The sequence below is a fragment of the Vidua chalybeata genome, chromosome 11 (genome assembly GCF_026979565.1).
Source record: "Vidua chalybeata isolate OUT-0048 chromosome 11, bVidCha1 merged haplotype, whole genome shotgun sequence".
NCBI classification, from domain to species: domain Eukaryota; kingdom Metazoa; phylum Chordata; class Aves; order Passeriformes; family Viduidae; genus Vidua; species Vidua chalybeata.
The window spans coordinates 12,471,002-12,483,631 of NC_071540.1; the positions used below are offsets into that span (position 1 = coordinate 12,471,002).

General features: G+C 42.1%; 1 protein-coding gene across 3 annotated transcripts in view; it reads left to right on the forward strand.

The window, feature by feature from the left end:
• Nucleotides 1-11,952, forward strand: part of SMPD3 (sphingomyelin phosphodiesterase 3) — a 102,052-nt gene extending 90,100 nt beyond the window's left edge. For all 3 annotated transcript variants that reach the window (XM_053952635.1, XM_053952636.1, XM_053952637.1), the window contains 4 exons: nt 63-152; nt 976-1,039; nt 6,419-6,581; nt 7,414-11,952. In XM_053952635.1, the coding sequence (XP_053808610.1) occupies nt 63-152; nt 976-1,039; nt 6,419-6,581; nt 7,414-7,515 (419 nt within the window). In that variant the 3' untranslated portion in view covers nt 7,516-11,952. The remainder of the gene's footprint in view (nt 1-62; nt 153-975; nt 1,040-6,418; nt 6,582-7,413) is intronic.
• The last annotated feature ends 678 nt before the right edge of the window (nt 11,953-12,630 follow it).

A 12,630-nucleotide genomic window follows, 5' to 3' on the forward strand; every position in this document is an offset into this window, starting at 1 on the left:
CTTGCACATGTTCACAACCAGGAGCTGATGTGCCTTTTCTTGGGGTTGTTCTTTCCCTGCAGAGGACAAGCTGGAGCAACAGCACTCTCTGTTTACACACTACAAAGACCCGTGTCGAGTTGGTCCTGGGGAGGATAAGCCTTGGGCAATCGGTAAGACTTCTCCAGCTCTCAGTGTGGGAACACATCCCTCCTGTCACCCACAGCCTGCTCTAAGCAGCAGCTGCTTCAGCTGACCAGCAGGGAGAGTTTGGTGGAGGACAAATATTTATAAGGGGTATTTCTATACCATAAATTTTATAGATTTTACCAATATCTTGTAGAATGATAATTAAGAACCAAACAGAGACCTTGAACTGCATTCCACATTCTAGAAGTCATGCATCAAACTACTTGAGTGCCTTCCCCAAATATTCTACTTTTAAAATCATCTCTAGATTACTTGGAGGGGAAGGTAGGCAATTTATTGTTTCTATACTTTGTGCATGCAGTGAAAGCCTGCAGCTTCTGCTCAGAGTGTTCCATTTGGTGCTCAATAAATACTCCCAGTGAGAATGTAACAAAGCAAATCAACTCCATGAATTGGTAAGGTTTGTGTTATAAAAGATTACCTGGAACTCTGAGATATTAATACCTGTTAAGACTCAGCTGAACGCACTGAAGTTTTAGAACAGGAATTAATACTTTCTCCAGAGGAGCTTTAATAACTGAAGATACTAAAGTTAAGTAGAACTTTTTAATAATGAGGCTTTACTCTGTGGTAGGAGAAAAACAAATTAGAGTCATGGGGGCTGAGAAAGTGGAAGTGTGGAGACATTTGCAAGGTGTCAGGCAGTAGAGAGGTCTGGAGAGAGAAGTGAACACACTGCTCTCAGAGCAGACCCCTCTCTCCCACACACCTGTGCCTCTGAAGCTTCCCAAGAGGCACATCCCAGGAGCTATGCTGGGACATTCACATCTCCCTTTCTGTTCACAGGTACCCTGTTGGATCCTGAAGGATTATATGATGAAGAAGTGTGCACCCCAGATAACCTACAGAAGTATGCAATTCCTAACCTTTCCACACGTTTTAGACAGTTCTGTAAAAAGCAAGTTCATTGCTTGCTGTTTAACATTTCAGATGTTCAGACTGACAGGTATTTTATGGACTGAAAACAAAACAAATAATCAAATTTTTACCCAGGGGTGTTTGGGGAAGAGGATAAAAGGGGCAGGAAAAGAGGCTTTTTCTAAGTCAAATAGGGTTGGCCTCAGTGGGTGGGAAGATGAGAGAGCTGCAGGCAGTGTCGCTTTGTCTCCAGAGCTGATCCTACCTGGGCAGCCCCATAGCACAAGAAACTCCAAAGCACTTCCAGAAAGAGCACATGGACAGCTTGTCTGAAAGTCTCTGCAGGCAGCCAGTTCTGAGGTCACAGCACTGCAAAGAACAGCAAAAGGGAAATGTAGTTTTCCTCAAATAAAAACCCCACAAAGTTTAAAACACCACCCCCAGTCCAATAACTACTGAGTTACCCATTCACTGCAGAGTTCAATACACCTGAGAACACCAGCTGACAAATACAGAGAGGAACTAAACTGCACAGCAGACAGAACTAAAAATATGCCTCAGCATCTTCTAGTGATACTAGTGCAGCATCACCTCTAAAGAGTGTTTGATATTGAGAAACAGGTGGCTGTGGTTTGAGCTAGGGGAGTTATGACAAATACAAAAAAATCTTAATTAGCAGAAGTCTTAAGATAAATTTCTTGAATAAATATTTGTTAAATAATATGCCAGTGGAGAGAAATTAATAAGCTTTGTACATTTTAGAGCAGCACTTAATGAATGTGGCAATCCTTTTGTCACCTTCTCTACCATGAAGGCAAGTTTGCTGTGCTAAAGAAATACCTCAGCATCATGACTAACTATAAAAGATGCTCTAACTATGCATTACCAAAATATACTACAGAGGTAAAGGTATTTAAATTAAGAAGTCAGTCCAGATGTTTCTGTTGACACACATAATGGAAGTGGTGCATTGTAGGAAGTTGATGTAATTACTCACCAAGCACAGTACACTTCATGGCATAGATGGACACGTGGTTGAATGTATTAAGTGAGGCCACACCCTGAAGTTTTCTTTCAGTTTTGAACAAAGAAATTGAATTCTAGGCATCAGGTTTGGCTTTAGTTTACATCCAAAATAAAATTTTTTATAGCGAATCCTGCTTTGCACATTTCAGAGATTACAAATTTTCCAGACATTTCTATTCATACATTAAAAACATAACTTCAGTACATGTGAAAGGGATTTCTGGAAAGCAAAAATAAGGTAATTTGGCTCTACAATCAAGTTTGCTAATGCAAATCTGTATGTGGGTGTAACATTATATTTTATGCCTCCAAGAGCAGGTTTGGAGCATTAAAAAAAAAACAAAACACCAGAACAAAACCTAACCCCCTTCATCCCCTAAGAAAACCAAACCAAACCAAACCAAACCAAACCAAACCAAACCAAACCAAATCAAACCAAAACCCAAACAAACCCTGTGTTTTAAAGTGGCCTCTTCAAACAATATGTCACAAAATTCCTTTTGGGGTATTATGTTTTATTCCCTGAAGAGTTACTTGTGTTCAGCAATTACGTTCCACTGACAAATACATGACTGATTAAATAGGGAGCCATCAAATAATCAATAACAAATTAAGAATATTACTTCTGCTACCTCTGGGCATGCACAGCACCTCTGGCTGTGACAACTGAAAAATAGCCTTGAGTGCTGGGAACAGAATATACATAAAGCTCTTGCCTGCTAAGGTGGCTTTCAATTTTCTGCAGTGTGTTATAGTTCTTTTGCACTGATGAAATAACCCTCTCTGAGAATGTAATTTCCCCAGGCTCTTTCTGCAGCTCTGCAGGCAGACAGGGCTCTGCATGTGTGCATTCTGTGGAGGTCTCATGTATTGGAGAGCCGTGGTTTCCATGAGAGGCCGAGGGAGCCTGTCCTGCTGTCTCTGCAAAGGACTGGCAAAGAGGGAATTTGCAAGGAAATTCCAGGAAATTTAAAGCAATTAATGGAATCTGGGCTTTAAAGACCTTTAAATGTTAAATAGCACAGTGGCTGTGGGGCACTGTCTATCTAACAAATATTGTTCATATACGCAGCAAAGCAGAGTACCGCCTAGAATTGATCCATTCTCAAATTTTTTGGTAATAAACCTTGATAAAGCTTCACAGACATTTAAATTGGCAATGTCAGCTATCCTGAGAATTATTTCTTCATCAGCACTCTTCTCTGGTTTATAAATAAAATTAAGTATTTCACATTACTAAAATAAATAGGCCATAAAAGCACTAGAACAACTCGTTCTTAACTATGTCTTTTGTGTTAAGCACAGTGTACTTAAAACATCAAACTAGAACAACAGACTTGGTACAAATAATGAGCAAGTCATTTACAATTATCAAACAATTAATTAGCTAGATGTAGCAACCTGGGCCCTGCCACAGTCCTGGAAGCCACACAAGCTTCTGCTCAGAAAGGCTTCAAGAAATGCACACAAATAATCCCATCTCACAGAGATGATTGTCATCTTTGAGTTAAGCCATGGAATAAGCCAGTTTTATCTCTGAACCCTGACCAGAGGCAGGCCTAGGAGAGCACATTCCAGCACAGCTAGAGAAAAAATTTAAATGCAATTTTCCCCAGTCTCTTCCGCTGGACAGGGGCTCGCACTTCTGGGCTAAAAGCTTCAATACCAGTGAGAAAAGTCTTCCTTAGCTCTGGTGCTCGTGGCCAGAATGAGAGCTGGTCCCTCGAGGTTTGGGATGAGGGAGTTTTGCTTTATGGCTCCCTTGCAGTCAGTGCTCTTGGTGCTCCTTCACTGCAGCTGGGTCGGCAGCACAGAAGCAACCAACACAGGGATGGGGCTTTCACACTCCAGCTCTGGGGCATTTGGGACTGAAATCCTGTCAGGGAAAAACAAAGTTCCAATTATTTCGTTCTCCTTTTCTTTGTATCCTATGAATCAAGACAGTTATTCTGATAAAATTGGTTTAGTTGTGCTCAGTCATGATTAGAAATGTTCCCTCAAATTGTCAGGGTTTAACTGCCAGCACGGCTGAGCCACCTGTCCTGATCTTGTGTCGACTTCCTGGAGAGACAAACAGCAAACCCCTGTGCACAGAGAGGTGCAAGTTCTCAGCAGCAGCACATGCATGCACATTTACAATTTGCTTCCCTCATGTATTTGAAATTAATATTTCCCTTCAATCAGCACTTGTGCAGTTAAGACCCAGCACTCACAGACTTTTTAAAAGACATAACTGAAGTTGAAACAAATTCATGTCTTAAATGAATGCAAATAAGATATTTTTTGCAGTAGTGCTGCAGAGCTAATCAGCAGTTTCTTCTATTTTGTTACTTAATTAGCTTTGCCAAATATAACTACAATTTTTGAAAGAGGTCAGTACCATCAAAGAACTTGCTTCCTTGAACCTAGAAAAACAATCTAAGGAAGTGAATCATTTGCAAGAGCTCTTTGGAGAATCAAAATGGGGTGCAGACAATAAGTTAATTTAATACGAGTTATTATTAAAACAAAGCAACACATAAAAGAAAGTTTACTTTCATAAACTGATTACAATAAGCTCTAAGAACCTTCAATACCTCCCTAAGTCCAAAGGGGGGTTAAGAAAAGTTCAGATCAAATGACTACACGGTCAGTTTTGTCACTGTTATCTGCTGCAGAACATCAAGTGCACCTCAAACATACCAATTGACCCAAACGTAGAGATTGTAACACTACTGAGACCTAATCAGCTGTAGCCAATGCTGAGTCCCCTCTGCCACCATTCAGGTCCCTCCAAAATCCCAAAATCTGACAAAGCAACCATCTGAGTCTCACACATTAAAGCATATCACGAGTGCTTGTCCCTTGTTTTTCCTCCTTTCTGTATTCTCACATGTATACATTAAAAAAATTCCTGAACCCAGCCCCATAAAACCCACCCAAGTCTAGTCTTAAAAACCGGGTGATCAAAAAGATCTTATTTTTTTCCAAGGTAAAATTAAAGGCTTTGTGCCTGCTAGGACCCAAGTTCATGGCTCAGTGTTCCTCCTGTAACAGTTGATGCAGCTTAATGGGATAATCAACTTTTGCAAGGGAAATCACAGAACCGTGGGCTCAGGTTTTGACAGGTGAGTAAAGGAAGGAGATTTTTTAGGAGGTGGTTTTGAAAGTTTGTGTTTTAAGGCAGATACAGCAAAACCACAGCCCTGTCTGTGTGGGCTGTGCCACTCACCTGTGCTGGACTTGATGTCACCCTGGGCACAAACCCAGCACGGGCGGCTCCCAGTCCCGCTTTGGCTCGCACGCCTGGGGCTGCTCCCCTCGGTGCTCCTTTGGCAGAGCTTTTAAATAGAACACAGCAGGGTAAAACAAGTTTCCCCCAAAATCCAACACAACAGCAAAACAGGACAGAACAGCACAGGATTACTGTAAGAACAGAGTGACAGGGACCCTTGTGGGGTACCTGGTCCAAGGTCACATTCGAAGCTGGGCTCAGTTCAAAGTTAGATTGAGTTGCTCAGGGCCTTAACAGTCTTCTGCTTAAAACCTACAGGTAATGTTTAAGCACCCAAAATAAGTATTTTAATGGGAGAGCAGCATCTTATTTCCTTGAACACGATTGGTACCTAGAAAACAAATTCTCAGTTTTGAGTGCTTCTGTTTGTGGCCTTGGGCTGGGTAATCTCCTTGCAAGGTGGGGGCAGTGCTAACACACTTGCTGAGTAACTTCTCCATGTGGAGGAGTTTGCAGTGTCACAGACAGGAATCAAGTAAATTAGGCTGTCATTTCTAGTCAAGAAAGGGCTTGGGGTCTAAGACACAGTAATCTGATGCTGAAACCTGCTCAAAACCACCCACCATGTGCCCAGATATGTGTTCCTGCAAACCACTGCTCACCCATACCCTGTCTGTAAGGCTGGATGTTGTAATTTCAGGAGTTGGTCTAATCAGAAAGGAGAGGTTTGTATCAAAATGGTCAGGTTTGTACTAATACAATCCAGGAAACAACTTCCTCCTCTGCCAGTTTCAGCAACACTGGAAATCAGCAGAGGGGCTCTGAGCTGCCTTACAGCACTGACAGCAGACTCCCCTCTCAGGTTTGTTCTCCTGCTTCAAGGGAGCTCTAGGACAGCACCAGTGATACCAAGCCTGCCATGAGGCTTTAAGAGCATTGTCAGCAGTTAGAGCAGCCTCACACTGGAAATCACATTTGGGAAAAGATGTGCTTTACAGGTTTAACAGTCCTTTGGGACTGGGATTATTCTTACCAGGGATTTGGAGAGAACCCTGGGTAATGCGTAAATAGCCAGGATGAGCAAACATTTAAACATTAAAACTTGGTTTGTTTGTTTTTTTAATGAAATAGGGTGCTGGAAAGTGAAGAAGGAAGGAAAGGGTACTTAGTCTATCCCACCAGCAAGAACCATGGTTCCAGTCAGAAGGGGAGGAAGGCATCACTGAAAGGAAATGGGAGGAGGATTGACTATATGCTCTATACAGAAGAAGGTCTCTACCTGGAATGGAAAGTGGTGAGTTTCAGAGTTGCCAAAAAGGCTGTAACTTGCACAGCACACTTCTCTGAATGGCACTGCAGTCTGTTCTGCTTGGATTAACACCCCTACTCTGGAAGGACCTGCTGCTTTGCAATTTTCCACTTCTGTGTGCAGGTACCATGTTTGTAAAACCACTACATAACAAAGTTGAGTTTAAGGATTCCAGCAGCAGCTCTGATAGACATACTGCTCTTCTAAAACAACCAACCAACCTTGATTTCACTCCTTTTAAACATTTGCCTAGCTGTTTTGCCTGATGCTTTTCCTGTGCCTGCAGTCTGAATATTTTTTAATGTTTCCAAGTGTCTGGATGTTCTTTTATGCTATATAAACCTACATAAGTTACAACTCTGCTGTATGTAGGCAGAAGCTAACATGAGGGAGTACCCAGAGAGAAAATTTGTAGGGTGCAGTCTGCTTCCTAATGTAGGGCCTTGCCTTGTACAGAGCTCCATGATGAAAACAAGGAGCTCATTCACATCTCTATTTGCCATACCCTGCACATGGATCACCTGCTGCAGCACTGCAGATGAGTCTGTCTGGAACAACAGAGATGTTACTGTAAATGGAAAGAGAAGGTGCAACAGATTTCCTCCAGACCAGCTCAGCTGCGTGCTACCAGTGGCTCACCTCATCCTCTGCAGCACACTGCCATGCCCAGAGTGGCAGTTCTCCATTAGCCCAGCCAAACCAGGCTGGCCCACACCTCTACAATACACTAAGGTAGTTCAACGAGGCTGAGTTCTGATGTGTGGAATGACAGACTGATTTTTCAGCTCCTTATCTTACTTTTGTTCTCCTTCTGCAGGAAGTGGAAGAGTTCAGCTTTATTACCCAGCTGGCAGGCCTGACAGATCACCTTCCAGTAGCAATGCGTCTCATGGTGTCTACGGGAGAGGATGACCCCTAAAACTGACCAGCTCTGAGAGATTAAAAGAGGGAAACATAAATGATATTTCAAAAATATCAGAGGATAAGAATGAACTATTCTGGTGCCACGTTAGGAAAGATGACCAGACCTGACCTGGGCTACTCCCAGAAAGTACCAACAATGTGGATCTAAAAAGGGAAGAAATGGAAGGGGCTGTGGCCAAAAGCCACTGTCACAAGTGGCTCAGGCAACAGGGCAGGCCTGTACTACAATGCTTTCACTGTGGACCGAACGGAACCAAGATGGAAGTCCTAATTCCTTCTGAACCAGTGCCATTCTTACTAAAACATGTTTTTATACTAATATATAGCACAATTTAGTTTGTACTTAGTCCGTGAGTTAGTGCCGCTCAATGGTTTTTTGCATCATTTCTTTGTCTAACTACGAAGCCGCAGCTTTTTCTCTTTCTTTAGCCTGTGACAGTTGTAGTTCGTGCTTGCAGCAGCCGCATGCGCCCGCACTGCATGCACCGGAGAGAAACCGGGCAGAGAAACCTGGCAGCAGGGAAGGGAGGGCACAAACCAGCCCCAGCCAAAGCCTCCTGGGACTGGAAACCCTTCTGTCAGTACAGGTAGACCTTAAACCAAACAACTCTCTTCAATTTGCAGACCAGTATCTTCCTGTCTGATTTAAGGATAATTAAAAGATTTGGAATTGAGACTTCAAGAACAGAGTCCCACCCTCATTCCAGCTGTGTTCCCACTGAAATTATGAACTGTTTTGTCTGAATGATGACTCCAGAATCAGGCCTTCAGCTTTCTAAATGCAACTTATTCCCTTAAGAACAAATAGTTTCCCTGTAAAGTTTTTTTCTTTCCCATGTGTGGGACAGTTCTGAATTATGGTATGGGATATGTATGTTACTGTAGAGTGAATAGATTCCTGTAGTACCATTGGTAACACCAGAGCCAACATTCTGCCTTAGCTAGAAAGGGTAAGTGGGAAATGAATTGTAAAATGCATGCTAGATATAGAGTAAAAATAAACATAAGTGACATTTGGGGGGAAAAAGGTGTAGAACAGATTATGATTGATAAGGCAGAATAACCTGACAATTTTCTAAAGGAATCAGTACACTTAAAGGGGAAGTGGAATGTGGCCAGAAGGAGAGTAGAGAATAGAACTGTGACTCTTGGCCTTAGGTAACTGCTTCCCAGGAACAGAGGCTGTTTTCATGTCTGTGAGACACGATTCTTCATTTGTTATCCACCCACAGACTTGAATGGGGGTCTTGCCATCTGAATCATTGTTCTTTGCATTAAAACTCTTCAATTGTGGGGCTCCTCTCTGCCATCTTGTCCCCATGACCCAGCCTCTGTAACCTTAACAAAAATAATGAAAACCTGAGAATCAGGTCCATAATGAGACTTGCCATTTTTTTTGGGATTTAATTTCACAGGGTTTCTGTTGTTGGGAGAACAATGAGACCCCTTCTGTTTTAACCCTCACATAGTTTCTTCTGCCTATTTCCTGTTCTAGTTTAGTTTTATTTCCTCTTGCATTACAAATTCCCTGTGTTAAGAAGAGTTAACCCAATATTAGATGTACTCCATTAAGTAACCTGTTTTAGTTATGCTGCCCACAAACTCCTGAGGATGCTCGTTTTGGTTTAGTTTACACTTGCTGTGAATCAGCTTGAGCTAAATCAGAATAGATCAAAATTAGAAATCTCAGTCTGCACAGCTTCTGGTACTTGCTTAGTTAGCTACAGTAAACAACAGAACTTGTACTTAGGTCTGATTTTGCAAATAGTGAAACTGGTAATAGTCATGAGAGTGCAGGACTAACAGTATTGGCTAATTCCAAGGAGGCAGCAAGGCCACTGCTCACACTCTCCCTCTGCACCTGGTCTTGACACATTTTATGCCTCGTTTTCCAGTCCTGGGGTTCCTTCAGCAGAGACTGCCTCTTAAAATTGTACTGTGCCAAACCGTGGGGTAGTCTGAAGTGTAACCCATGCGGACTCAAAAATGGAACCAGACTCAGTTTCCCTTTTTATAAAATTAGGAATTCAAGTTTACAGAATCAGAGACTTTAGTGTACTACCCCAGTGCACCACCAGTTTCCCACTTTGTATGTCTGTCTTTATACAGAGGGTGCACATATGTGCAATGTGTTTTTCGGGTTTCTTATTGCTCCAGTCAATTCAGAAAAACTTGTACCCAAACCAATGCTTTTTAATCCTGTTTTCTACCTTGCTTGTATTTTATTAATCTTTTTTAAAAAACCCAAACAGTACCAGTAGCAATTTGTGTGCTGTCCAGCAGATATTTCTCAGTAGTAAGACTAACTACAAGGTACGGTATTTTTAATAGTTTTCCTAACAATGTAAATTAAAATTTGATATCAATTTCACCAAGTATCAGTTGCAGGAGCTGAATTTGACACTGTGTGGGATACAGACATAAAACTACTGCCAAACAATGTTGCATTATTTACAGTAAAAGTACCATGGTCTAAATTACTTTAAAATTTGTTCTGTGGCTCTGTGCTGACCAAAAAATCAGCCACTTTCATCAACTTTTTGAGATATGCTGAGAAATGTTTTTTCAAATTTGAAGTAAACTGTTTTAGATTTTGATGTTCCTAGTTCCTCAGTGCTCAAGAACTGGCTACTTGTAAAATGTTCTCTTATACAATACACACACATTTAACCAGTGTAAGTAGTTCTAATTTACTGTTTTAGGGATGTGGCTTTGCAAGGGAGTGATGATGGGAGCTTCAGCATTGTGGCACCACTGTACAGATGCTCCTTGGTTTTTGCATTGATCCTGTGCCTTCTGCTGCCTCGCAAAGCTTGCAGGGGTCAGAGAGTGTCTGTAGCAGTGAGCTGGAATGAACAGGCTTCCCCTTCCATGACAGTGACCTCCAGGAGAAAAATGAGTTTTGCCTACACCACTCCAGCCACCACAGTTCCACCCAACACCCCACAGAGAATCCACTCAGACAATGCCTGTACTGGCACAATATCACTCATCACAGGCCTTAGGCAGACACTATAGAATAAAATATTTGCATTTAAAAAAAAAAAGGGGGGCAGGGCTGGGGGTAAAGAGACCATGCCAGGAGAACAAATCCTGGAAAGCTTTTTCAGATGTCAATCCTACTTTGCTTATGGATAGCATGACCCAATTTGTAAGTAGAATATTATAAGAAATCAAGTTAAGCTTACTCTACTATGCTTATTCCACTTTGTTCTGGGATTTCAGGCAGCTTCAAGAAGTGACTGGTAAGACTATGCTTGGTTTATTACCTGCCCCTCACCAGGGATACTACAGATAAGTGTCATCTTTTTATAAAAGCTAGATAACATCTTCTGTTTCTCATGTTCAGTTTGCATTTTACAGCAGCACTTCTAGAACAAGTGAACCAAAGGCCCAAAGAGGGCAGTTGAAAACAAAGCATTTCCAGGAGTTTTGAAGATGTCAGGTCCTGACAAAGTTGGTAATTTTAGATCACTTCAAAAACGCACCCTAGAGCTGGAGCAACTGAGCCCAGAGAGGTACACCCAGCTTCATGCTGGGGGAAAAGGCACTTGGCTCTTTCTAGTGGTGCTCAGTTTTACTCCATCCCAGCCTGGACACTTGACAGAAGCTGCCTAAAGCACCCAAACAAAAACTACCAGAGCCTGGCTCCGGGAGAAGCCTGCAGCCCGAGAAGGTGTGTCCTGCTGCCTTGTGCCAGAATCATGACAAAGTTTTATCCCAGAAACACTCTCAGTTAGTCTGGCTAGACCCTCAGGCCTACTTGTTGGGTAAGACAGTAAGATTTAAGGAACATGCAAATCCAATAAGGATTTACTTTTTTTTTAATGGCCTTTGTTTGGTGGTCAGATGAAGCCAATCTGACTGTCCCCAGTTTGGTGTGTGACCTACCCTGGATCACACAGCAGCACAGCAGTGTCAGCACATATCATCAGCTCAGAAATAAACAGTTTTGCCTCCTCCTGGCACTACAGGATGAGGACAGAAATACAATTCAAGCACTTTGAAAACCTCCCAATTTTATCCATTACAAGGGTCAAATTGTTACTGAAGGTCTCACTTTTCCATGCCATTTTGTTTTAAATATAATCTTGATGCTTTTAAAGACTTGTATTATTGCTGAGGTTTAGAAGTCCTGTAATAAGAATAACCTTTTTTTATTTCAATGATTTTTCGGTATTGTATCCTTCTGGAACCTAATGTTTTTATATGGTAAGCACACACCTTCTGACATTTTGTTATAAATGTATTTAAAAAAAGGAAAAAATTAAATATTTTCATTGGTTTCTTTACCTGCAAGAAAACCACAATCACAGACCTGATAAAAACAAGGTATTTTAAACAATATGGAGGGGTTTTTGTCTTTTATTGGTGCTGAAAGGAATAACTGGTTGATGCAAACAAGATAATAAAATTTCAAGGCTCAAAAGATTCTGTGCTGTCACTTTCTCTGATTTTATGATGTGGAGTCTGATGTCACCAACACAGATCTGACTCCAAATCACAGTCTGGTGGGTGGGTCAAGTACAGCTCACTGTGGTACACCTGTTGTAGTGAACTTGCAGAAAACACAGGATGAAAGAAATGAGTCCTTTTAACTCCCCCTCCACTGCCCCAACAGCCCCTGCACAGACACCCTGAGCAGTTTTCAGGGGTGCAGCCTTCCTGCAGAGCATTCCCCGTGCATCTCACACCATGTCCCTGCTGAACAGGGCAGGCTGCAGGAGCACAGCTGGGCACCACAACAGTGATCTGGCCCCTGAGCTCAGGGAGAGCAGGTTTTCATCTCTGTGCTGCCCAGTCGAAGATAAAAACCACACATCACACCCCATGTGCAGTTGTTGATTTAACAAAACAATGTCAAGAGAAAAGAATCCACTTAACTGGTTTAGTCTTCCCAAACAGTGCCATAAAAGCCAGTAGGGAACCCCTCCTTGAAGAATTTATTTTGTCCTCAAGCAGAAAGGATGGAATCAGTGGATTTCATGCAAATGAGTAAGAAAAAGGACAGTGCACAAGTTTCTTGTCATTGCCTCAGGAAGGCACCACCCCATCCTGTGAGAGAGGACATTAGAGATGGTTTCTGCAGCTTTCTCCACTGCTGCACAGA